The sequence below is a fragment of the Dermochelys coriacea genome, chromosome 3 (assembly GCF_009764565.3).
Source record: "Dermochelys coriacea isolate rDerCor1 chromosome 3, rDerCor1.pri.v4, whole genome shotgun sequence".
In the NCBI taxonomy this organism is placed as follows: domain Eukaryota; kingdom Metazoa; phylum Chordata; order Testudines; family Dermochelyidae; genus Dermochelys; species Dermochelys coriacea.
This window is the reverse complement of record NC_050070.1, coordinates 50927483-50953722: the sequence shown is the minus strand read 5'-3', so window position 1 is coordinate 50953722 and position 26240 is coordinate 50927483. Positions and strand designations below refer to the sequence as shown.

The 26240-nt window shown below is 41.5% G+C and overlaps 1 protein-coding gene across 1 annotated transcript in view; it reads left to right on the top strand.

The window, feature by feature from the left end:
* Positions 1–26240, top strand: part of LOC122459436 (protein eyes shut homolog) — a 196089-nt gene that overhangs the window by 150072 nt on the left and 19777 nt on the right. Inside the window, exon 7 of the mRNA XM_043511471.1 lies at positions 14194–14366. Within this exon, the coding sequence (XP_043367406.1) occupies positions 14194–14366 (173 nt within the window). The remainder of the gene's footprint in view (positions 1–14193; positions 14367–26240) is intronic.

Below are 26240 nucleotides of genomic sequence, written 5' to 3'. Positions count from 1 at the left end.
CACATGGATCCAAGCAGTGTCCAAAAGTTCTTGGCCTCTTGGGCACGCTCCCAGGATACAAACTCCCAGTCTGGCACCCCTACTTGGGATGAGACCCACACAGTCCACCTGCCTTTGACCATGAGACCAATGCATATTCTCCCAGAGTTCACCTTTGTGGGCACTCTGGATTACAGTTTAACTCTTTGAGGACTCATGGCAGTTAAAGTAAGGAACATAGATTTCACAAAGGAACATCTTAAACACACACTTTACTCATAGATATCACAAGAGTTACAGATCCAGGCAAAACAAACTCCTGAACACAATCCCCCTTAGTATGGTCTCACCCCTTTTTGTGAGTCTCTACGTTTGGTCTAAGTTCTTAAGGGAGGCCACATCCTCCTGCCTCCACTCCTCCTGCTGAGTCTTCTGGTTCTGGTGATTAAATGGCTCTTCTTGCTCAGGTTTCAGAGTAGCAGCCATATTAGTCTGTATTCGCAAAAAGAAAAGTAGGACTTGTGACACCTTAGAGATTAACAAATTTATTTGAGCATAAGCTTTTCTGAGCTACAGCTCACTTCATCGGATGCAGTCAGTGGAAAATACAGTGGGGAGATTTATATACACAGAGAACAGGAAACAATAGGTATTACCATACACACTGTAACCAGAGTTATCACTCTGTCCAGTTTGACCAATGTACATGGCAGAGGGGTATTGCTAGCACATGATGGCATATATCACATTGGTAGATGTGCAGGTGAATGAGACAACTAGACAAGTCATTTACAACACACACTTTGCTTCTCTACAAAAGAAAAAGGACACTAAACTATCTAAACTAGTACATGCCACAAGGGGCCACAACAGTGTTTCTCTTAACCCACCCAGCAATATTGTTAATCTATCCGAATATACTCTTAGCCCAGCAGAAGAATCTGTCCTATCTCGGGGCCTCTCCTTCTGCCCCTCCACCCCCACGAACATGATACAGTTCTTTGGTGACCTAGAATCCTACTTTCGTTGCCTCCAACTCAAGGAATATTTCCAAACACCTCTGAACAACATACTAACCCACAGAGAGCTTCCTACCAAGACAAAAATAAAGATTCTGGGTGGATTCCTCCTGAAGGTTGAAACAACAGACTGGACTTCTACATAGAGTGCTTCCGCCGACTTGCACGGGCTGAAATTGTGGAAAAGCAGCATCACTTGCCAATTGCACAGCACAATGCCATCCACAGCCTCAGAAACAACTCTGACATCATAATCAAAAAGACTAACAAAGGAGGTGCTGTCATCATCATGAATATGAACAAGAGGCTGCTAGGCAGCTCTCCAACACCACTTTCTACAAGCCATTACCCTCTGATCCCACTGAGGGTTACCAAAAGAAACTACAGCATTTGTTCAAGAAACTCCCTGAAAAAGCACAAGAATAAATCCGCACAGACACACCCCTGGAACCCCAACCTGGGGTATTCTATCTGCTACCCGAGATCCATAAACCTGGATATCCTGGACACCCCATCATCTCAGGCATTGGCACCCTGACAGCAGGATTGTCTGGCTATGTAGACTCTCTCCTCAGGCCCTACGCTACCAGCATTCCCAGCTATCTTCGAGACACCACTGACATTTTGAGAAACTACACTCCATCGGTGATCTTCCTGAAAACACCCTCCTGGCCACTATGGATGTAGAAGCCCTGTACATCAACATTCCACACAAAGATGGACTACAAGCCGTCAGGAACAGTATCCCCGATAATGTCACGGTAAAACTGGTGGCTGAACTTTGTCACTTTGTCCTCACCCATAACTATTCACATTTGGGGACAATGTATACCTTCAAATCAGCAGCACTGCTATGGGTACCCGCATGGCGCCACAGTATGCCAACATTTTTATGGCCGACTTAGAACAACGCTTCCTCAGCTCTCATCCCCTAATGCCCCTACTCTACTTGCACTACACTGATGATATCTTCATCATCTGGACCCATGGAAAAGAAGCCCTTGAGGAATTCCACCATGATTTCAACAATTTCCATCCCACCATCAACCTCAACCTGGACCAGTCCACAAAAGAGATCCACTTCCTGGACACTACGGTGCTAATAAGCAATTGTCACATAAACACCATCCTATACTGGAAACCTACTGACCACTATTCCTACATACATGCCTCCAGCTTTCATCCAGATCACACCACATGATCCATTGTCTACAACCAAGTTCTACGATACAACCAGATTTGCTCCAACCCCTCAGACAGAGACAAACACCTACAAGATCTCTATCAAGCATTCTTACAACTACAATACCCACCTGCTGAAGTGAAGAAACAGACTGACAGAGCCAGAGGAGTACCCAGAAGTCACTTACTACAGGACAGGCCCAACAAAGAAAATAACAGAACGCCACTAGCCATCACCTTCAGCCCCCAACTAAAACCTCTCCAACGCATCATCAAGGATCTACAACCTATCCTGAAGGACGACCCATCATTCTCACAGATCTTGGGAGTCAGGCCAGTCCTTGCTTACAGACAGCCCCCCAACCTGAAGCAAATACTCACCAGCAACCACACCCCACACAACAGAAACACTAACCTAGAAACCTATCCTTGCAACAAAGCCCGTTGCCAACTGTGTCCACATATCTATTCAGGGGACACCATCATAGACACCATCACCATCATCATCACTAATCACATCAGCCACACCATCAGAGGCTCGTTCACCTGCACATCTACCAATGTGATATATGTCATCATGTGCCATGTACATTGGTCAAACTGGACAGTCTCTACGTAAAAGAATAAATGGACACAAATTAGACGTCAAGAATTATAACATTCAAAAACCAGTTGGAGAACACCTCAATCTCTCTGGTCACTCAATACAGACGTAAAAGTGGCAATACTTCAACAAAAAAACTTCAAAAACAGACTCCAATGAGAGACTGCTGAATTGGAATTAATTTGCAAACTGGATACAATTAACTTAGGCTTGAATAGAGACTGGGAGTGGATGGGTCATTACACAAAGTAAAACTATTTCCCTATGTTTATCCCCCCCCCCTACACTGTTCCTCAGACGTTCTTGTCAACTGCTAGAAATGGCCCACCTTGATTATCACTACAAAAGGTCCCCCCCCCCCGCTCTCCTGCTTGTAATAGCTCACCTTAAGTGATCACTCTGGTTACAGCGTGTATGGTAATACTCATTGTTTCATGTTTTCTGTGTATATAAATCTCCCCACTGTATTTTCCACTGAATGCATCCGATGAAGTGAGCTGTAGCTCACGAAAGCTTATGCTCAAATAAATGTGTTAGTCTCTAAGGTGCCACAAGTCCTTTTTTTCTTCTTGTTCAGCAAGCATGTCACTTTTAAAGTAGTCTGTGACTTTCCTTCTGCTGGAATTTTCAAGGCTGCAACCCCATATGGGATTGCTGACAGAAAGTCATTAAAAGTCAGTGACTATGGTTGTACATGTTATTCAGTGTTGATGATTCTTTGATGGTCCTGTTTCAGTTCCCCAAATATAGCCTGTTTCTATTAAAAATAGACATTTTAATCCATACTGAAGGTTACAATCATAATTGCCATATAATAAAGAGGAATTCATAATTGAATACATATTCCTCAAACTGTTACAAACATATAAGAGGTGAAGGTAATAAACAGCCAAAAAAACAAACCTCAAAAAATGGAATGGAGAATGCGGGCAACAGTTGGGCTATCAACAATATACGTGAATGCCATGATGGTTTTGTCAACTAATTATGGGATTGGGGTTTATTTTTTCCTTTTCTTTCACCTCAGGTCTCATAGGCAAGATGGTAGAAGTGAGATTTTAGGAAAATTGGAAAGAGGTAATGGAGGATGGCATCTTGGAGATGGAAGTTATATTTCCTGATGCACCATATACTTCCTACGTGACCTTAGGCAAGACACTTGTTTCTCCGAGCCTGTAAAATGGGGATAATAGTGCTTCCGCATAGGGATATTATGAGGATAAAAATATTAACAATTGTGAGGAACTCAGATACTATATTGATAAGGGGCCATGTAAGTACTATGATAGATTAACTGAGTCTAGCTGTACAACGTTTTGAGGTTTCCTATCCACTCTGGGAAGAAACTCCTGTAGAATGGAAACTAAAGACCTCTTGTTCCAGATGTTGCAACCAATCAGTGTGATTAAATGTTATAAAATGCCTGGAGTCAGCTGTTTTGAGTGGACACAGGCCACTTTTTAGATTTCATTACTGCAGCTGTGGGTCAGCACTTTCATTGTAATGAACCTTGGTTTTGCAATAGTTTATAATTCAACTGTAAAAATTTTGCTCCATGAGGAAACTTGGCTTTAAAGGTATTTACTGGGAGAAGATGATTAATTTTTACTTCCAAATGGATACTTTGTTCATTTATTAGATACCTAATATAATCTTCTACAAAGATGTACTGATTTAAATCACTTAAGACAACATGATACAGGAAAAAGAATACATACATTTTACACTATAACATGTATGCAAAATGTAGCCATACAGCTCCAGAAATCAAACAATATGATATGAGAGAAAAGGATTGCACACGTGACAAAACCTGTGCTGATTTTTTGCTGGTGTTTTATCCCTAAAAATCCTGCAGAGCTGCAGTCTATTTGTGATTTGGTTCTAGTTGCTCAACCATAGTACATTCCTATATTAAGTGTCACATCCCTACTGGCTCAAGTGCAGGATCTTGCCCGATCCCTCCAGAGCCACAAAATCCTCATCACCATTTACGTTTCGCTCTTTCTGAAGAGCAAAGTCTCAGAAAGTCATTTTAAAGCTTCATTTTCATTTACAGAAGCATATATGAAAAGAGGTCAGTTGCCAGCCAGAAAGACACAAGTGGCCAAAAAAGTGGGCTGAAGCCAGAAACGCTGGCAGCCTCCTCCAAGCTGCCCACCTGCAATCTCTCTGCTCAGCAGCTCTTGTGGCTCTGATCTGAGTCATACCCCTTTCCAACATTCCTGAGGAACAGAGAGCCTCTTTCAAGTGTGCATGTGAGTGGAGGGAGGCAGCAGTTGGGGAACATTTGGAGAGAGGACAGAAAGCCAAGGTGATGGTGGGAGGTGTAGCTATATTGGAGGGTTTGATACTATGGGAATTTAATGTACCTTTTAGTATTTTTGAAACTCCAGCTTAATTTAGGGCTTGTGCTAGTGTTACATTGATTTTCACTTATCATGGTCCCTACTAAAGAGCACCAGTCTGTTGTATTAATTCAGATGGAATATATGTGCCCAAAGATTCAAAGGTATTAACATCACCCAATCACTGTCCAACATAAAACAATTTTAAACAAGGTTGGGGGTTTGGTAGACAGAGACCTCAGCCTGCTTAGTACCATGACAAACACACTATTAAAAAATCATTCTATTAAATATACAGAAAAAGCAGGAAAACCAGTTAAAGCATTTGAAGTGTAAATACCATCCACCCACACCAATAGGTGAGGAAACTTGAGGGGGCTGGAGGTCCCAGCAGTAAGGGAAGGAGACACTTGCCAAGGGACAATAGAGAGCTCCTGCGCTGGGAGGCTGACTCCCATTGCCTGGCTGGGGCGGAGGGGTGTTGATTTGTGTGTTGACATGTGTCTGTGCTCATGTTGCTGTTATGTCCATATCAAAGTATTAAGTAAGGTTTTAATCTTAACTTCCCTTTCACCTTAGCAGGAAAGTCTTTAAAGGGGAAAAAAAAAACCCATCCCTTGTTTGACATTGCTTACGTGGTATTAAGGGTGGTAACTACTCTCCTTTTGGGGAAAAGAGAATTTAGTTGAGTTGGGCTTGAGATGTTGTTGCTGCTGGTGTTGGTACAGTCCGACCCCATTTCTTGGAAGACAAAACAAGACCACAAAGAAAGAAAAGAAAATGTAGCTTCTGATTCTGGTGTTGACTTCCATTTGCATTCTTACTTTTGGAAAAACACAGGCACGACCACTCTCAGACCTGGCAAACTCATACCAGCCTCAGGCTGTTCAGGGCATTGCTTTTACCTGCCTCTTTCCGGTCACTGGCTTACATCAGTGTAGCAAAATATACAGTCTTGGCCATCCAGCCCAGAATCTTATTAAATAGAAGGCAAGAGAGCAGGAGGTCAGACTGTATTATCATGGTGGTCCCTTCTGGCTTTTGAGTCTATGAGAGGGATAGGAGAGAGGAAAAAAAAAGAAAAGGACATACTGTGTGGGTGGGGATATGAGATAGGTGTTGGTCGGGATCCAACCAACGCTGGTGACGGCCTCTGGCGCCCTCTCTCTGGCCCAGTCTGCTAAAGACATCTTTCAGGATTGGGATGAAGGTGGTCTGGGGGCCCAAAAAATGGTGTGGGGGGGATGGCAGCCATGATGGTGAAGCTTACTGCCGTAGCCAATTTTTCTCCCCAAAGTCATGTTCTTTAAAGACCAAAAAAGGAGTGATAGGTAGAATAGTTCACCCCTCACTCCCAATTATTTTGTCACCAATTAGGCTAGCTTCTAGCACACCAATTCTGGATCAATGATTTCAGACTCCACCCTTTTCTTGTTTACCAAGTGTGATCTTAACACAAGCCTTGGGCTATATCAACAGGCCTTTCTGTTTGTTTGGATGTACTCAGTATACGTATGTGTGTCTTTTTAATGTTACTTCAATCTTTTCCTAAACAATTACACTCCCTGAATCCCCCTTAGCCCCAGAAAGTGCAGCACCTTGACAATGTGGCAGCTTTATAGCTTGTGTGATTCTTGTCCGTGTACAATATCCGACAGTAACAGCTTACACAGGCTTTGTGGGTGCTTCTTTCTCTTAAAATTATCTCAAAAAGAAAAGGAGTACTTGTGGCACCTTAGAGACTAACAAATTTATTAGAGCATAAGCTTTCGTGAGCTACAGCTCACTTCATCGGATGCATTTGGTGGAAAAAATGCATCCGATGAAGTGAGCTGTAGCTCACGAAAGCTTATGCTCTAATAAATTTGTTAGTCTCTAAGGTGCCACAAGTACTCCTTTTCTTTTTGCGAATACAGACTAACACGGCTACTACTCTGAAACCTTAAAATTATCTGTGGCCCTCTGAAAATGGTGTCCTTTGGGAAATTTGGTTTGTGTTCAAATATTTTGAGTCTCCTGAAAATGATTTTCCTCTGGAGATTTTGTTGGTGCTGGTTTGAGCTATTTCTGCACTTTGCCCACACCAACACCTGGGAAGAATGTGCAGTGCAGTTAAATTGGAGATTCAGTTGCTATGGGGATTGTGCTTCAGATTTAAGTAGCAGCAGAAATGTACAGCATTTTCTGTGATCTTTCAGTTAAACTTTACATTCCAGTCAGCAGTAGGGCAGCCGCATGTGTTTTAAGTAAATAAAGACCCACTCTTTGAAAAATACGACTTTTTTTTTTAAAAAAGGGCATTAATACATGTCAGTGTTCTAACTTTGTGGGCCAAAGTTGTATACGCTAGAAGATCATATATTTGCATCATAGTCTATGACGTCTTGCATGATTCTTGCTGAAATAGGGAACAAAGTATGTCTTTGCCCAGGACAAGGGACTTTATGCCCCATCAGGGATACTCATAAAATGAGGGATTTGCATTTTGCTCATTAGAAAGAGCCCTTTTTGATCTGATTCCAGGAGTGGGGCCTATATGTTTATAGGTAGAACAGTGAAATAGAATCCCTCAGTGTAATTATTATGATTAGATCTGGTAGAAGATCTCACTTTTATTCAGTATATTTAATAGGTCTCCAGATTAAGGACCATTGGTTGCCTTTACTTCCCTTTTGCAATGCCCATTCATTTGAATAACCATTGTGCATGTAAACTGAGAGCAGTGCAAGGTTGGTATACCCCTACACTGGTTTAGGCGAGTCTGTTTCACCACTTAGCATTTCTTCTAATCAGTAAAGATCAGTAATCTAGATGGCAATGGGGTATCTGTTTCCGGCGTTACAACTGCTTCACTTTTTTGTATCGTATCTTACTCCAAGTGTGTCATTTGAGTAATGTCAATCGACTTTTTTACTTACACAATGAAAAGAAAAAGAAGTCACATACTTTGCTGAGGTAGAGATTTCAGAAGCCTTTATTTTCTCTTTAAGTGTCAGTTCTGCAGCCCTTCAGAATGTTCTTTGTTTACAAATAGTGATGTATTCCTTCAGAATGCATCTATCTCTCCATGCTCCATCTTTGATTGACTATCTTCCCACAATGTTCTAGTTCAGCATTCCCGCAACAGGTTCCATCCCTCCTGGGGGATTCCTCAGCACTCTTAGGCCAGCCAGGAGATATAATCCTTCCAGCATGTCCTGGGTCAGCTTCCAGGCCTCCTCCCAGTGGGTCATAACTGGTAGAGTTCCAAAGGAAGCCTCCCAAGAGTCATCCTTATCAGGTGTCAGAACCACCCTGACTGGCTCCTATCAATCCAGAGGAGTAGCGGCTCCACTTCAAGGGTCTCCTAAAAGCTAATCTGCTCACCCTGTCTCGAAGAGTAAGTCCAGCCACACTGTGGAGAAACCTCATTTCCACTGCTTGTACTCGTGATCTCATCCTTTCGGTCATTACCCAAATTTCATGACCATAGGTGAGGATGGGGACATAGATCGACTTGTAAATCAAGAGCTTTGTCCAAGAACTCAGCTCCCGCTTCACTGCCATGGATTGATACAGCACCTGCATCACTGCCGCAGCCACACCAATCTGCCAGTCGATCTTCCGCTTACCATCATTCGGGAACAAGACCCCTAGATACTTGAACTCTTCTACTAAAGGCAGCTGCTCCCCCCTCACCTGGAGAGAACAGTCCACTTTCTTCTGGGAGAAGACTATGACCTCTGATTTGGAGGTGCTGATTCTCATCCCAGCTGCTTCACACTTGGCAGCAAAACATTCAAGTGCACATCAGAGATCACAGTCTGAAAAAATTAAACGTTAAATTTGTAAATCCAGAGTATGGATTTTTAAAATCTCTTAGGTTCCTGCACACTATTGTTGATATATTTTCAAAATATATGTACATCTACAATAACTATTGTTGTTATATTTACAAAATGTGTGTGTGTGTCTGTGTATTAATAAGGTTAACCTACATCATGAATATGCACAGTGAATAGGAATAAATGTGGAAGGATCTGGTAGAGAAAAAGCTGAGAGATTTACTTAAGTCTTTCTCTGAAAATAGGGGAGGTGCTGACTAGGTCAGTTCAGTTTTGGCTTTTTGCAGATTATAACTTTTTATTTCCCAGAATACCTTTCTATGGGTCAGATTGTAATATGTTTACTCAGTTTAGATAGAACATAAAATTATCACAATATGGCCAAAAAATTTTGCTGCTGTGATGCTGTGTAGTCTGTCTTTTCCGTAGACTGTTTCCAAGTTCCAAAAAGCATACGAGAGGTTCATAAAGGAGGTTCTCGGGGTTTTATTAAATCTTCCCATCCCTAATTACGGCAAATTGCATAGTTTGTCTCCTGGCCTAACACTGATGATGTATGCTTACTATTCAAGAAGTAATGTACAGCGCTACTTTCTAATAAAGGATACATACTTCTTGAGATATTTCTAAATTCCTTTCACAAAAGTATGATAAATATTTAAGAGCCTCCTATCCTAAAGAGAATAAATCTGCAATCAAATTGAATTAATGTACAATAATATATGAATCATTCTTATTGAGGAAAGCACTGATCTCATGACTTTTAGTGATTAAACCTGTTAAATCATTTCACCTGTTAGAGTTTGAGTAGATATGAGAGGATCCCTGGGGTATTTGTTTGTCTGTAATTAACTATGACTTGTTTTCTTTGATTCACATTCTTATCTAACAAGACATATTTTCAAGGATGCTGTGTGTTTAATGCAGGAAGATGTGTTTAACGGAAGCAGCTGTTCTAAGAACTTCAGAAAAAGGCACAAGGCACAATATTACACCTTGTAGGTTACTGCCATGTAGGTGCCAGGAAATGCAGCACAATTGCACAAGCTTCTATGATGTAAGGTACAGACTTGGTATGAAATTAATAAAGAGACATTTTGGAAGATATTGAATAGATTAGATAATACTCACCAGCAACCACACACCACACAACAGAACCACTAACCCAGGAACCTATCCTTGCAACAAAGCCCGTTGCCAACTGTGTCCGCATATCTATTCAGGGGACATCATCATAGGGCCTAATCACATCAGCCACACTATCAGAGGCTCGTTCACCTGCGCATCTACCAATGTGATATATGCCATCATGTGCCAGCAATGCCCCTCTGCCATGTACATTGGTCAAACTGGACAGTCTCTACGTAAAAGAATGAATGGACACAAATCAGATGTCAAGAATTATAACATTCAAAAACCAGTTGGAGAACACTTCAATCTCTCTGGTCGCTCAATTACAGACCTAAGAGTGGCTATCCCTCAACAAAAAAGCTTCAAAAACAGACTCCAACGAGAGACTGCTGAATTGTAATTAATTTGCAAATTGGATACAATTAACTTAGGCTTGAATAGAGACTGGGAATGGATGAGTCATTACACAAAGTAAAACTATTTCCCCACGTTATTTCTCCCCTCCACCCCACCCCCCACTGTTCCTCAGATATTCTTGTTAACTGCTGGAAATAGCCTACCTTGCTTGTCACCATGAAAGGTTTTCCTCCTTTCTCCCCCCTGCTGCTGGTGATGGCTTATCTTAAGTGATCACTCTCCTTACAGTGTGTATGATAAACCCATTGTTTCATGTTCTCTGTGTGTGTATATCAATCTCCCTTCTGTTTTTTCCACCAAATGCATCTGATGAAGTGAGCTGTAGCTCACGAAAGCTTATGCTCTAATAAATTTGTTAGTCTCTAAGGTGTCACAAGTACTCCTTTTCTTTTTATTGTACTTTAGTTATGGGTCCCAGTTTGGCAGTGATATACAGAGGCCCAGCTCTCCTTGACTCAAACAGGACTTGTGCTGCTTACTTCAGGGCTGAATTTGGTACCTGGTGTGATCCCTTAAACCTATGAAGTCACTGTATGAGGGTATTTATACTGTGTGTTAAGAGTGTTGTGAGGTATGTAAGTGGCAGGGCTAGGTGAACTGGTTCAGAAAAGCATGACATCCTGAAATATGAACCAAAAAGGGCAAATGTCACAAAACTTGAACCTGTATCTGAGACTTCCAGAATCCATCAGTCCAAAGTGATCTTTTTGTTTCATTCCTTTTGGGGTTGTGTTTGAGAGCTCTCCTTCTGATAAACCTGCTCCCCCCACATCTGCCTCGTGCAGCACCTCTCTTAGAATGAAGGCCCCCTACAAAACGGGAGATTTCCAAATTACCCAATGTGCCCAGAAGCATATTTTCAAAAGTTTCAATTGTATGGAGAAGAATCTACAAATAGGGAGACTTTCTGCATTCCAGAATATGCCACCACAAAATGATAGAGTTGTGGGAAATGGGCACACAAAGTTGCCCTTCCCCCCAAAACCTAAAGAAACAGGATTATGGATGAGTCCACTAGCCCTCAACCATCTGGCTACTCTTAAAGAAAGAGAAATGAGGAAGGAATGGCCTGAGAAATCCAGGCAGCGAAGTAGCAGCAAGCCACTGCATTTCTCCCTCCCCACCCCAGAAAACAAAACAAACAAGAACAGGACATAGATGAAACCCCAGGTCTGCAGGATGGAAAGGAGCTAGGTAGTGAAAGGAATTGGTGGTACCTGTTGTGTGGGGAGACCGGACACCAGCAATGATTCAGATAATGTAGTTAAGCATCAGAAATTGTAGCTGTTTCTCTGCACTGAAGCTGAATTCTGACTCTTTGAAGTTCTGCTCATTACTAATCAGGAGAGACAGACTGATCCCAAATCTCTCCACTTGCCTCCCTAAAGTGTGGCCAATTTTGAATCTGGTTCCAGATCCAAACTTTGTGACTTGGACCTCTCTCTAGTACGAGTCTGAACCAGAACCCGAAATCCACACAACTCTGAACTTTAGGAAAATCTGGGTTCAAATCTACAACCAAATTGCTAAACTGAGGCACATCTGTCATATTATTATTGACACAGAGTGATGTGTGTTCATGGCACTTGACATGTATGGAAGAAGGAAGCTGATCAAATTCAATCCTCATGCAAGTAGGTTTAATCCCATTTAAATCAGTAGATCTAGTATTTCACTTTTAGGTTGCAAGAAATGTTCTGATATACAAGTGTCAAAAAGAAATATGTTGTGAAGGGAGGGGGGGGAAGAGAGAAAAAAAATCCCTCCTATGAGTCCCAGCAAGTGCAGCCACAGCTTCCAGGTCCTTAGTCCATCAAAGCAAGAAACAGACATTTCTATCTGCCATTTAGGAAACTAAATTACTTTCCTGCCTCAATGGTTTCTATGCATCAAAACATAATGGTTAAGGATGAGAGAGAAAATACTCTAATGCTAAACTCTGATGGATTGAGGTGCTTTTGTTACTATGAGGTCTTGTCCTCTTTCCCCTTTAATTTTAAATAGCCGTTTATCACTGGGAAGAGGTTGCAGGTGGTGGTTTGCTTACCTGTTGTCCTTTGCCCTGCAGGTTTAAAGAAACAATAATAACAGCACTGTCCCATGTTTGCAAATGCCTAGGAAATGAAAAATAGTTACAGATCATATCTGAGATAAGGATATAGCTCTTGCCACTGTTTCAAAGATTCCTGGATGTCCTTTGCCTGAAAACTGTGAGCTGATTGAAGGAGACAATGTAGCTCAGCAAGTCTGAACAAAGGTCTAGGAAAAGGACCAGTCAGAATCTATGTTCTATTCTTGGCCTTGAATTTTACAGGCAACCACTAAGAGACATTCATTTAGAGAAACACTGACATGTCATAAATCTGAGACAAAGTGGGACCTGAAGAAGAGCTCTGTGTACAATGCTTAATTTGAAATGAAAGAGGTGCCTGGGCTCAAGTTGGGCAGCTGCTTGCCAGGGACTCGGTTCTGAAGGCAGCGCAGTTGCCAGCAGCAGTGCAGAAATAAGGGTGGCACGATATGGTATTGCTACCCTTACTTCTGTGCTGCTGCTGGCCAAGGTGCTGCCTTCAGAGAATGGAGGCTGCTGGCCGGGAGCCCAGAACTGCCAAGCATAGAGGTGCCAGGACTCAGCTCTGGCAAGCCCTGGCACAAATCAAACGCAGTCTGTGTAGCTCATGTTTGTCTCTTTCACCAACAGAATTTTGGACCAGTAAAAGATATTACCTGACCCATCTTGTCTCTCTAATATTCTGGGAGCAGTATGGTTATAACAACAACATGTCATAAAACTGCCACTGGATGATAAAATACAAATTGATTTATGCATTTAAACTATTAAAAAGAATTCTGCTTTCAAGGAGAAGGTCCATTAAATCTCTGTATCAAGTATCAAACTCTACAACGCTAAAACTGACTTTAATATGGACAATCGGCAGGATGGTTTGTTTTTCTTGTATGAGCCGAGTGATTCCCCTGGCTCTAATTAAACACAGAGGTGGGAAAGGCCAGCAGCCACTTACCTTTTCTTGGGTTCCCTCAGTTTGATGATGGCATTAATGACTGCAACTAGCAACTATATGCAACTTGTGACACAGGCCTCTCTCCCCTGCAAACCTCCTTCAAACCCTTCCCCAGATCCCACTTCTGCTGTCCCTATGAGAAGAAAACAGCCAACTAACTGGCTAGCTGAGAGGCAGCCACAGAGCCTGATCTTACTACTTTTCCCTTGTGCCCACTTCATTATTTTCCCTTTCCCCCTTATTCTTTATCACACTTACAATCTAAATTAAGAAATGGCACAATACGTAAGTTTTTTGGGGTAGGAACCTTGCCTTCTTCTGTGTTTTGTATAGCCCCTAGCAAAAAGGAGACCCAAGACTGTCTGGCATCTCTGGATGCTAATACCACAGTACTAATAATAAAAAATTCAAATGTCCCATTAAATACAAACAGTGATCCCAGGCTGTTAGACTAAAACAAATATGATGTAAATTTGGGCTAATAGTTTAAAACTAAACTGCCTAAAAATACAATCCACCGAGAGACTTGGCACCACTGAAAAGCTCCGATTTAGGTGCCTAACTTTAGGCATCAGAGTCTGAAAATGTTGACTCCAAATGCTACTGAAACATTGGATTTGTTCAGGTAATAATGTTGCATTTTTCCCCCTCTTTTATGTACTGTAGCTGTGACTGCCTCACTGGATGGAAAGGAGCATTTTGCACAGAGACAGTTTCAGTTTGCGATCCTGAGCACAACCCACCACATCTATGTAGAAAAGGTGCTACCTGTGTGCCACTGCCCGATGGATACACATGTCACTGCCCACTAGGAACCACTGGCGCCTTCTGTGAACAAGGTATGACAAAGCTAGTAGGTCTTTTCCTTGTTATCCATTTGTGTTTTTTTCTCCAAAGGTTGATTTTTATTTGCATGGTTCATTTAGAGAGCAAATAAATTGAAGGAGAGTATTACAAATAGAAATTGGATTTTTTGGTTTCACTACCCCTCTGGCTGATCTGGACCCATGCTAGTCAATAGCAGAGCTCCAATTGACTCCTGTGCATGCGGGGTTATTCCCTTCCTGGACTGTGAAGTACTTAGAAACGTGGCATTCCAGTGCTTCCCAAGCAGCTGAATGTATGAAACAGTAGGTGAAATGGCATGATCACAAAACACCCTCATGAGCCTCATAAACCCTTTATAGAAAATTCATCTTGGGAAGAAACTGTCTTATTTGCTTTTGGTTCTTTGTAAAAAATAAAAATAAAAATCAATAAGTGTAAATGGCAAAACAAACAAGCACAAATGCAGGGGCCACACTTCCTAAAGACTTCAGACTCCAGCCTACTTTTAAACAACCTTTAAAAGGTCCAGTAGATAGGGCACTGGACATGGAGTCTGTAGTCTCTGGGACCTTGGACAAGTCACAGCATCTCTCTGTGACTCAGTTTCTCCACCTGTAAAGTGGAGATTACACTTAGCCACTTAGATGGAAAGTGTGATGCGCAAAGTGTATTTCTTTCATAAATGAAACTAAGTTGCATCCCAGCCCTGTGTAAAAAAAAAAAACCAACAACAACAAAAAAAACCCCACACCACACACTCTTAAAACCATTGGTTCTAACCCAGTGGTTGCTGACTCTGTGCTGACACTTATTTTCAATTCCCTCATTTTTCCAGTTCCTTAAAATTATTGGACCAAATTCACACACCCTTTGTAAGTTTGTCAGAAAATGAGTGAACATTAGGCATTGTGAAAGCAGCAATATGATCTACCTGGCTTTATTCCCATTCAGAGCCCCAGGAGTGCTGTACACTTGGGGTCTGATTCTATGTTTCCCCATTGACATTGATGGAAACATTCCTGTTGACTTCAATGGACATTGGATTAGGCCTCAGGATTAGAATAATGTTAAAATAGGCAAACCTTTTTGAGCACATTCTGTTATTAGTTGCCAATCTCAGAGGAGATGTCTATGCTCCCTTGCCTCCCTTTCATTGAAAGGCTTTGAATCTGTCTGCTGCCCTCTCCCCCTTTAAAAAAAAAAAAAAAAAAGTCTTCAGCCTTGTCTGCCTTGTTTTTCTCAGGCCCCTCTTTAGGACTCCTTTGAAGGGTTTTGTTTGTTCGTTCTTTACGGTATTTACTGAGGCCCAGGCCTCCCTGGCTGAATCCACAGAGCAAACTGTGGGCACAAAACTGACTACACCACTCGCTATGCGAGTTGCGCTTCCCATCTGGAAGTCTGATTTGGGTCCAAAACTGAATTGCACAACTCAGGTGCAAATTTGCAGGCTCAAACTCTGCTCACAAATGGGAAACCACTTTCTGAAAAGTCACTGCTAAATCCTTCATTCCCTCCAAGAACACTGCTTGAAGCATTGACTCTGCTGCTGCAGCCTTTCAGGGGTTTTAGTATTAACTCTTAAGCTTTGAATTTCCTTCTCATTGGGGGGTTATAATTATGATGCCATCTGGATTCAGGACAGCAGACAATATAGGAAATATGCTTTACACAACGCAGATAATTTAGCCTGTAATAAGTCCAATGTACCAGGACTTCAAACAGGTTTTGCAATGTACAGTACTGCACGTACTCACATCCGAGCCATAGAAAACACCCAAGAAAAACTGTGCTCCCCTTAGTTTGCTATTCTCTTAATAAATCCTAAACCTGTAATTGGAAAGCACACAGGAAGGCATTTGTTATACTGTAAGGTTTTCTTCGGCTTTGGCATGAACTGGAATTACTATACTTGGCCAAAACCCTTTCACCTGCATTTCACCTTACTCTGGCAGAGTAGTGAATTATCATGATATTTTTTAAAGTAGAGTTTTCGCTTTTAATGGATGGCAAACTGCTAAAAACCAGCTGTTTACCAAGATTGAATATCTCTTCCCTGGAATGATGGTGTGTGTTAGATGAGGGGAAAAGGAGAGAACAAAGGGAAATAAAGTGATGGAGACTAATGAACACTAAGGAAAGAAAGAGGGAATGAGGGAAAAGAGCAATGGAAATATATTGGGCATACAAACCAAAAAAAACACAGAGTACAGAAGAACAAAAAAACAAGCAGGACATTGCCAGTGAACAAGGACCAGTAAACACAGGTCAGTGACATAGGAGAGCAAGGCAGGCAAAGTCAGCAAGGATAATGTACCAGACGAGCATGGGCTCAAAGAATGGTGCTTATGGTGACAGAGTTTTGATAATTTGGGCAATCCATCCGAGTACAATTTATGAATTTTGAGTTTATGAATTCTGTTTCTTCATCAGGCTGCAAATGTCATTATGAATGTGGGGTTTGTTGGCCTTCTCTATTAGCCTTCTATCTCTAGTTGGTAGTATCCCAGAGCTAACAATAAAGGGTCATTAAATGTTGATGGTCCTCCATTTAAAAAGAAAGACCTTGAGACAGAAGAGAGGCCCTTACCCAGGAGAACTGGTTTACCAGAGGAGAGGGCACCTGTCAATGAAATCATGAGGCAGGGGTCTGTGGTCATCTGCTAAGGCAGATCAGTGTGTCTCAAGACAAAGTGGGCTGGTGGTTATAAGACAAAAGGTAACAGAGGGAGAAAAAACCAGAGATTGGATGTTATGGAGATAGTGCCGGAGGGCAGAGGGGAGAGGTAATATCCAGAACTCCTTAGAGAACTCTGGCCTGTGCCCAGAAAATTCTCCAGCGTGGGAACTGAGAGAAATGTGTGCTGGTGTCTTTATTACTTTGTATGGATCAGTGTATTTGTCATGATAACAAGTAAAGAGTAATGGTGTTTTAGAATCCTGTGCAAAATCTATCTGTTGACTCTCTTTATGATGTACCCCATGAGAGATAAACAGTGAACCTTTGGTGGGATTCTGGGGAACATGAAAGAGTTGCTGGAGAGGCTGGGGGCGACAGCACTGGTTTCAAGGCCTAAGCAATTGGACTTTGGGAGTCCCCATTGCCCAGAGGAGTAACAGACACGAGGTCTGTAACTAGAGTGCATGCCAAGAGGGGGCAAAGCCAGTGCCCAAGCTCTACATAGCCCCAGTAAGATAAGATGAGGTGGGATTCAGGGTTCAGATGCTTCATAGTAGGCTGGCAGGTGTCCTACAGGGGGCGCTTTACCCAATCTGTGAAAACAGTTTGCACAGCAAATGTGAAAGATAATGACTTCAGTCAGGCTCAGTTAAACTGAACACAGATATATCTAACAAGCACTAATACGTGTTTTGATGTGGAAAGAATGACTCGAATGTCTATATATTGTATTGTTTCAGAGTAGCAGCCGTGTTAGTCTGTATTCGCAAAAAGAAAAGGAGTACTTGTGGCACCTTAGAGACTAAAATTTATTTGAGCATAAGCTTTCGTGAGCTACAGCTCACTTCATCGGATGCATTTGGTGGAAAAAACAGAGGAGAGATTTATATACACACAAACAGAGAACATGAAACAATGGGTTTATCATACACACTGTAAGGAGAGTCGTGTGTATGATAAACCCATTGTTTCATGTTCTCTGTGTGTGTGTATATAAATCTCTCCTCTGTTTTTTCCACCAAATGCATCCGATGAAGTGAGCTGTAGCTCACGAAAGCTTATGCTCTAATAAATTTGTTAGTCTCTAAGGTGCCACAAGTACTCCTTTTCTTTTTATATATTGTATTGTGTGCAAAGGCAATTGAGCAAAATGTGTTAAAATCAACACATAACTGTTCTCAAAATGCTTTGCAGAACATTCGCATGTACAACAGATGAGTCAACAATACTACCAAGAGTGAAACAATTTCCCAAATGGAATTTGGGCCTGACACAGCACAATAGAATGATAAAACTTGAGGTTGTAAGGACATAGAAGTTGTATAAATCCAGGGAAAGCAGGATCATGGAAAATGCTCTTATTACTCAGATAGGTAAACTCGCACTGACTTCATTGCCTGAATAAGTACTGTGTGTAAATACTGAGCAAAGCCCTTAGAAGAATGCGTAAAGAAGCAAATTAAGGCAATTTTTAAAAGAGGAAAAACTAAGTCAAGCCCCCTTTTCACAAGCTTGAACAAACAGATTGTCCTCAGTGATGGTAGCACCCTTAGTTGCTAACAGGAGCTGAGAGTGCTTAGCACTTACCAGGATCAAGCCCTACATGTCCAATGGTAAAGTGATTTAAAGGAGTATGATTTATTTGATGCTTAGAAAACAGAGCTGCTATAATGAAATAGGAAGGACCAAATCATGCAACATTAGAATCTTTTCTTAATGTTAACATCACCATTAGGACTTACTAGAATTCCTCTAAGATACTGTGACTCAAGTATCAACAGATCAATCTGATCCAATGGCTTTAAAGATCACAGCTATCATAGTAATACAAGAAATTGAGCCCAGCTGCTGGAGTGCAAAAGCGTTCGACCTAATATTGTCAGGGGCTGGCACCGTACCAGTTCTCAGTTACCAAAACCCTCGAGGACTAAGAATGTGAAAAAAGAAATTGAGCAAACTTCATAAAAGTAATGATGTTTTACAGAACACCAAAAGGGAATTTTATGTTAATAAAGTCTTGGTTTTATCATTTAACTACAACTTGGCAAATAAAGGAAATGGCTGGCACTAAACTATATAGAATTTGAGAAAAATAACTTTAAACGGTTACCCAGAATAATAAGAAACTCAGGCTGGTTACTTCAATACCATTGCATTCAAAACAAACAAAATACTCCAATTCCCAGTACTTCAGCTAAAAGGTAGTAGAGTCTGCTGCATAATTGTGTGAAGGATGTGCTCTACCTAAACCAAAATGGAACCAAATTGCTGGCACGTACATTTTAAAAGGTCAGAGGAGTTTTTTAAACTAAGGGGCGCACGGTTCAGACAGATACATTGATTAAAGAGAATATTCTATATCCTAGTAAAGAGGAGAGGATAGAAGTTGATAAAATATAGGTAGGAACTGAAAAGAAACAGTAAAATGAAAGAGTCCCATTCAGTTACATCACATGAAGGCAAAAATCTAAATAGTGACAAATTTTAATAGGTGCATATATACAAATGCAATAAGTCTAAATACTAGGATGGGTGGCGGACTTGAGTGCCTGGTATTTAAATGAGGATATTGATATAGTAGGCATCACAGAAATTTGGTGGAATGATGATGATAATCAATAATATCAGGGTACAAAATATATAGGAATGACAGAGTAGGTCGTGGGTATGGGAGTGGCACTATATGTGAAAGCAAGCATAGAGTCAAACATAGTAAAAATCTTTAAATGAACCAAACTATGCTATAGAATCTCTATGGATAGAAATGTCATGTTTGAATAATAAGAGTATAGCAGTCAGAATATACCACTGACCATCTGACTAGGATGGTGATTGTGAGATGCTCAAGGAGATTAGCAAGGCTAGAAAAACAGAAAGCCCAGTAATAATGGGGCATTTCAATTATTCTCATATTGACTGGGAACACATCTCAGGACAGAATGCAGAGATAAAACTCCTAGAAATCATTAATGAGTGCTTCTTGGAGCTCCTAGTCCTGGAAGCTGCAAGGGGAGAGGCAATTCTTGATTTAGTCCTAAGTGGTGCACGGGATGTGGTTGAAGAGGTGAATATAGCTGAACTTCTTAGTAATAATTACCATAATGTAATTAAATTTAACATCCTTGTAGCGAGGGGAATACCAAAGAAACCCACCATATTAGCATTTGCCTTCAAAAAGGGGAATTATACAAAAATGAGGAAGCTAGTTAAATGGAAATTAAAAGGAAAAGTCACAAAAGTGAAATGCCTGCAAGCTGCATGGAAACTTTTTAAAAACACCATAATAGAGGCTCAAGCTATATGTATAGCCCTAATAATAATTAAAAAAAAAACCTGTAAGAGGACCAATAAACCTCCATTGTAAAAGTAAAAAGAGGTGGTTAGGGACAAAAAGACATCCTTTAAAAAATAAAAAAAGTCAAATCCTACTGAGAAAAATAAACTCTGGCAAGTCAAGTGTAAAGTATAATTAGGCAGGGCAAAAAAGAATGTGAAGAGCAACTAGCAAAAGAAAAAAAATGCTGTTAATTTTTGTAAGTACATCAAAAGCAGGACAATTGAGGTGCTAAAGGAGCACTCAAGAAAGACAAGGCCATTGTTGAGAAGCTAAATGAATTCTTTTCATCAGTTTTCCCTGCAAAGGATGAGGGAGAATCCCACACCTAAGCAATTCATTTTAGGTGTCCAATATGAGTAACTGTACCTGATAGAGGTGTCAATAAAGGTGGTTTTGGAACATATTGATAAATGAAATAGTAATAAGACACCAGAATCAGATGGTATTCACCCAAGAGTTCTGCAGGAATGGAAATATGAAATTGCAGAACTACTAACTGTGGTATATAACCTATCAGTTAAATCAGCCTGTACCGTATTGCCAATGTGATGGAGGATTTTTTTTAAAAAGGCTCCAAAAACTCAATCCTGGCAATTACAGGCCAGTAAGACTAACTTCAGTAGCAGGAAAACTGGTTGAAACTATAGCGAAGAACAGAATCAGCAGACCCATAGATGAACACAATACGCTGAGGAAGAGTCAACATAGCTTTTGTAAAGGGAAATCATGACTCATCAATATATCAAGATCCTTGGAGGGGGGTCAACAAACATATAGACTAGAGTGAACCAGTAGATACAATGTACCTGGAATTTTCTGAAAGTCCCTCACCAATGGCTCTTAAGCAGCCACGGGATAAGAGGAAAGGTTCTCTCATGGATCAGTAACTGGTTAAAAGAAAAAAGAAAAGGAGTACTTGTGGCACCTTAGAGACTAACAAATTTATTAGAGCATAAGCTTTTGTGAGCTACAGCTAGGTGCCACAAGTACTCCTTTTCTTTTTGCGAATACAGACTAACACAGCTGCTACTCTGAAACCTGGTTAAAAGAAAGAAAACAAAGGGTAGGAATAAATGCTCAGTTTTCACAGTGGAAAGTAGTAAATAGTGGGGTCCCCCCAGGATATCTACTGGTACCAGTGCTGTTCAATATATTCATAACAATCTGGTAAAAGGGGTAAATAGTGAGGTGGGAAAGTTTGCTGATGATGCACAATTACTTAAGATTGTTAAATCCAAAGCAGACTGCAAAGAGTTACAAAGGGATCTCATAAAACTTGGAGACTGGGCAAGAAAATGGCAAATGAAATTCAATGCCAATAAATGTAAAGAAATACACATTGGAAAACAATCCCAGCTATCCATACAAAATGATGGGGTCTAAATTAGCTGTCACCACTCAAGAAAGAGATCTTGGAATTATTGTGGATAGTTCTATGAAAACATCTGCTCAATGTGCTGCGCAGGCAAAAAAGCTAACCATGTTAGGAACCTTTAGGCAAGGGATAGATGATAAGACAAAAAAGCTTATAATGCCACTACATAAATCCATGCTATGCCCACAGTTTGAATACTGTGTGCAGTTCGGGTTGTCTGATCTCAAAATATATATATTAGAATTAGAAAAAGTACAGAAAAGGGCAACAACAATGATTAGGAGTATGGAACAGCTTCTGTGGGAGAAGAGATTAAAAAGAGTGGGATTGTTCAGATGACAAAAGACAAGTGGCAGGGGGATATGGTAGAGGTCTATACAATCATGACTGGTATGGAGAAAGTGGGTAAGACAGTGTTATTTACCCCTTCATATAACACAAGAACCAGTGGTCACCTAATGAAATTAATAGTCAGCAGGCTTTAAAAAACATAAGGAAGTACTTCTTCACACAACACAGTACCAACCTTTGGAACTTGTTGCCAGGGAATGTTGTGAAATCCAAAATTACAACTGGATTCCTTAAAGTATTAGCTAAATTAATGGAGGATAGATTCATCAGTGGCTATTAGCCAAGGTGGTCTGGGACACAACTCTATGCCTATGCGTCCCTAAACCTCTAACTGCTAGACACTGGGACTGGACAACAGGGAAAGGATCACCCAATAAATTGCCCTGTTCTGTTCATTCCCTCTGAAACATCTGGCACCGGCCACTGTGAGAAGACAGAATACTGAGCTAGATGGACCATTGGTCTGACCCAGAATGGCCGTTCTTAAGACTTTTGAAAACACCCACTTCCAGTTTATTCTCTGCCAAATAATTCACTTTGCAATTAGACTGACAAACTCCAAGAACCCAGTCTTGTCAGCTCTTCCTTATATGAGTAGTAGTCCCACATATGACTCCTCATGTGAGGAAGAGTGGGCAGGATCAGGCCCAAAGATGCCTTTTTCTCTGCAAAAAGAAATAATCTAAAAGTGTCTGCGTAAAGAATGTGTGGCTCTATCACGCATCATTATTTATAAAACAGCATAACATTACCTTCTTTCATCGTCACTGAAAGACTCTCTGAAGTTCAACTATACAGACACAGAAATCTTCCACAGCCAATGTGCACATTTTATAACACTGAGCCTAAACAATACTAAGCCATATACACACAGCCTTTCCTTCTTTGCTTTTTATTCCTCTTCTCTCTCTCCTGTTCTCTGTTAGCATGGAGCACATTTGGTTCATCTTCCTCATACGAGTAGTGCTATTTAACCCACTTAGGCTACTTGGCCCAAAGTAATTGGGAGTGGGAACAGTGTGAAGACACAATGATGCTTCTCTGACAAAGTTATAGGTGTGCTGAACTATCGGATTGGTCTTGATTCATTGGAATTCCTCTGGGTACGCAGCCAAATAGTCTAGACACAGTTTAGGAGATTCTTAAGAGTCGGGGGAGCTGCACTCTCAGAACATATTAGCAGGTTACCTGGTTGTAGTGCTGGATACTTTGTTTGGGTGACAATGGTGTAATATGTGAAAAGATTCTGTAGATGGCAGTATTGGAGAACCATTGTATATGGCTTTAAAAAAAAAAAAGATAAAAAAACATATATAAACTTTTAATCCAGATTTGTTCAGCAATTTGTTACCCTTACAGGGAAATTACAGGACTGTATATTGTGGTCAGTATGCTCAGATGCCATGGTGATCGTATCCACATATAGACACACAATACTAAATTTTTTCGTGTACTGTACAATATAAATGGGCACATGGGAAGATTACTATTTACCATAACAGGTGTTTAAAGGGCTTGATCAAGTGCTTTTGCAAATTCAATTAAAATAGTTTTCTTTGGTTTCAAGGAAGCATTATGGAAGGATAATGCTATTTTGGAAATCAAAATAGTTCAGCTAACAAGTAGACTGTTTATCTATGTAACATTCCCTTAACTCTCCACAGCTACAAACACTGATTGTCTGTGTTGCTCACAAGGAAAAGACAGCCAACCTGTATTTTGCATTGGTGCACACCTGACTTAACACGCTCAAATACTCCCCCAACCAGTAAAAGGATTCCCTGATAAACAAATGAAATAAACAATCACAAGGTGGACTGGCCATGTTTGTCAGACACATACAGTTCTAAGCTAGCTCATCATTCTCCTACAGTAATTGCAACCAAGCATTACAGAATTGTGCTAATACATGAAAACCTGAAGATAAAAATGGCTAGGAACCAAAGGTCAACCAGCTAGTCAGTTTTCATTGTCCAAGTTCAGTAACTCAAAAGAGAGAACAGACTAACGGGTGAAATTAAAAATTTGACTTTTAAAATCCTTAGATTTATTAAAATAAAGGCATTATTTAAAAGAATACACACCAAATTATTATATTTGGCCAAACTAATCCCTAGTGTGATTACGATGAAGATGGCCCATGATTTTTAGTTTTACAAATGCTTTTTTTTTTAAAGACATATACTGTACTAATTATATATATATATATATATATATATATATATATATATATATAAATAAATGGGGGGGGAGACTTATCTGATAGCACAGTTGTTCCTAAGCGCTGAATCTGCAGACTGTTTTGGATTTGGAGGAATGCAGTACTATATTGCTGTTCCAATGCATTTCAATAATTTTTTTTAAATGTAACTGCAGGCACTTATTTACTTGTTATTTTGAGACATAGTAAGTATTGTTTCTCTTAGTAATTCATGCAACACTGGTACAATCAAGCTCTATGATTCACTGCAGATTTTTGAAACCTGGTGGTAACATGCCAAAAACACCTTTGAATGGTTGCTATGGCAATCATTCTCTCCAAGGATAAAACACACTTTTAAGTTTTGTTTACAAAAAAAAAAGCATCTAAACTTTCAGATTTATCATCACCAGCCCAGTACATTTAGTATTCACAGAGAGGACACATGGAAAAATCACGCACTTATAAAAAAAAAGAAGGATGGTGGTAGTATTATCCCATCACCTGCCCCGCACCCCGCCCCAATAAGGATCAATGACCCCGAGCCACAAGGGGTCTCACAGGACCAGGAAGGTGTAATTTACATATCCCTGCACCATATTTATCCCAGCTGACCCATATACCTTAAGTTATGATTAAAATCTATTAAATGACTTATCTCATGGAGGTGACTTGTCTCATGGAGGTCCCTGTTCCCCCGCCAGGAGCATGGGGCAGCTGCCTGGGCTTCTCACCTCCCTGTTCCCCACCAGGAGCAGCTGCTCAGGCTTCTCAGCTCTCTAAGCAAAGAAGCAGGCTTGGCCTCAGCCCAGCTAAGAGTGGGGAGCCAGGGGAAACCAGGCTCCAGCTGCCCAGCTTTGTTGTCAATTTCATGGCTCCAACATGGAGTCAACAGCTGCTATAAGTAAGGCAGTGTCTACCAGGACCCGCTCTAGGCACCAGCAAAGCAAGCACATGCTTGGGGCGGCACAATTCCAGGGGCGGCATTCCAGCCATCCTTTTTTTTAAGCTTGGGTAGTTGCGCTCTCGGAGCGGCAAATTTTTTGCTTGGGGCAGCAAAACACCTAGAGCCAGCCCTGGTGTCTACCTAGACACTCTGTCACCCTAAGCCCTACATCTCTTGTGGAGATGGAGTTACAATGTTGGTGTAGCCGGGCACTTACATCAGTGGGGCAAGGTAGGGTTGCCAACTTTCTAATCGCACAAAACTGAACACCCTAGTCCAGCCCCTGTGGCTCCAGCCCTTCCCTGTGGCCCCGCCCCCACTCATTTCATTCACCCTCCCTCGGTGGCTCACTCTCCTCCAACCTCACTCACTTTCACTGGGCTGGGGCAGGGTGTTGGGCTGCAGGAGGGGGTGAGGGCTCTAACTGGGGGTTAGGGCTCCAGTGTGGGGCCAGAAATGAGTCAGAGTGCGGGAGGGGGCTCTGGATTGGGGTGAGGGGTTTGGGGTGCAGGAGAGGGACTACAGGCAGGGGGTGGGGCTGAGGGATTCGGTGTGCAGGAGAGAGACTACAGGATGGGGGTGGGGCTGAGGGATTCGGTATGCAGGAGGGGACTGTGGGTTGAGGCAGGATGTTGGAGTGCGGGGGGGTATGGGCTCTGGGCTGGGGACAGGAATGTGGGATTTGGGGTGCAGAAGGAGGCTCAGGGCTGGGGCAGGGGGTTGGGGTGTGGGCTTACCTTGGGCAGCTTCCAGTCAGTGGCACAACAGGGCTAAGGCAGGCTCCCTGCCTGTCCTGGCACCATGCTGTGCACCAGAAGTGGCCAGCAGGTCCAGCTCCTAGACAGAGGGGCCAGGAGGCTCTGTGTGCTGCTCTCGCCTGCAGGAACCGCTCCCTCAGCTCCCATTAGCCGTGGTTCCTGTCCAATTGGAGTGTGTAGCCTGGGTTTGGGGCGGGGGCAGTGCACAGAGCCCCGGGGTCCCCCTGCCTAGGAGCTGGAC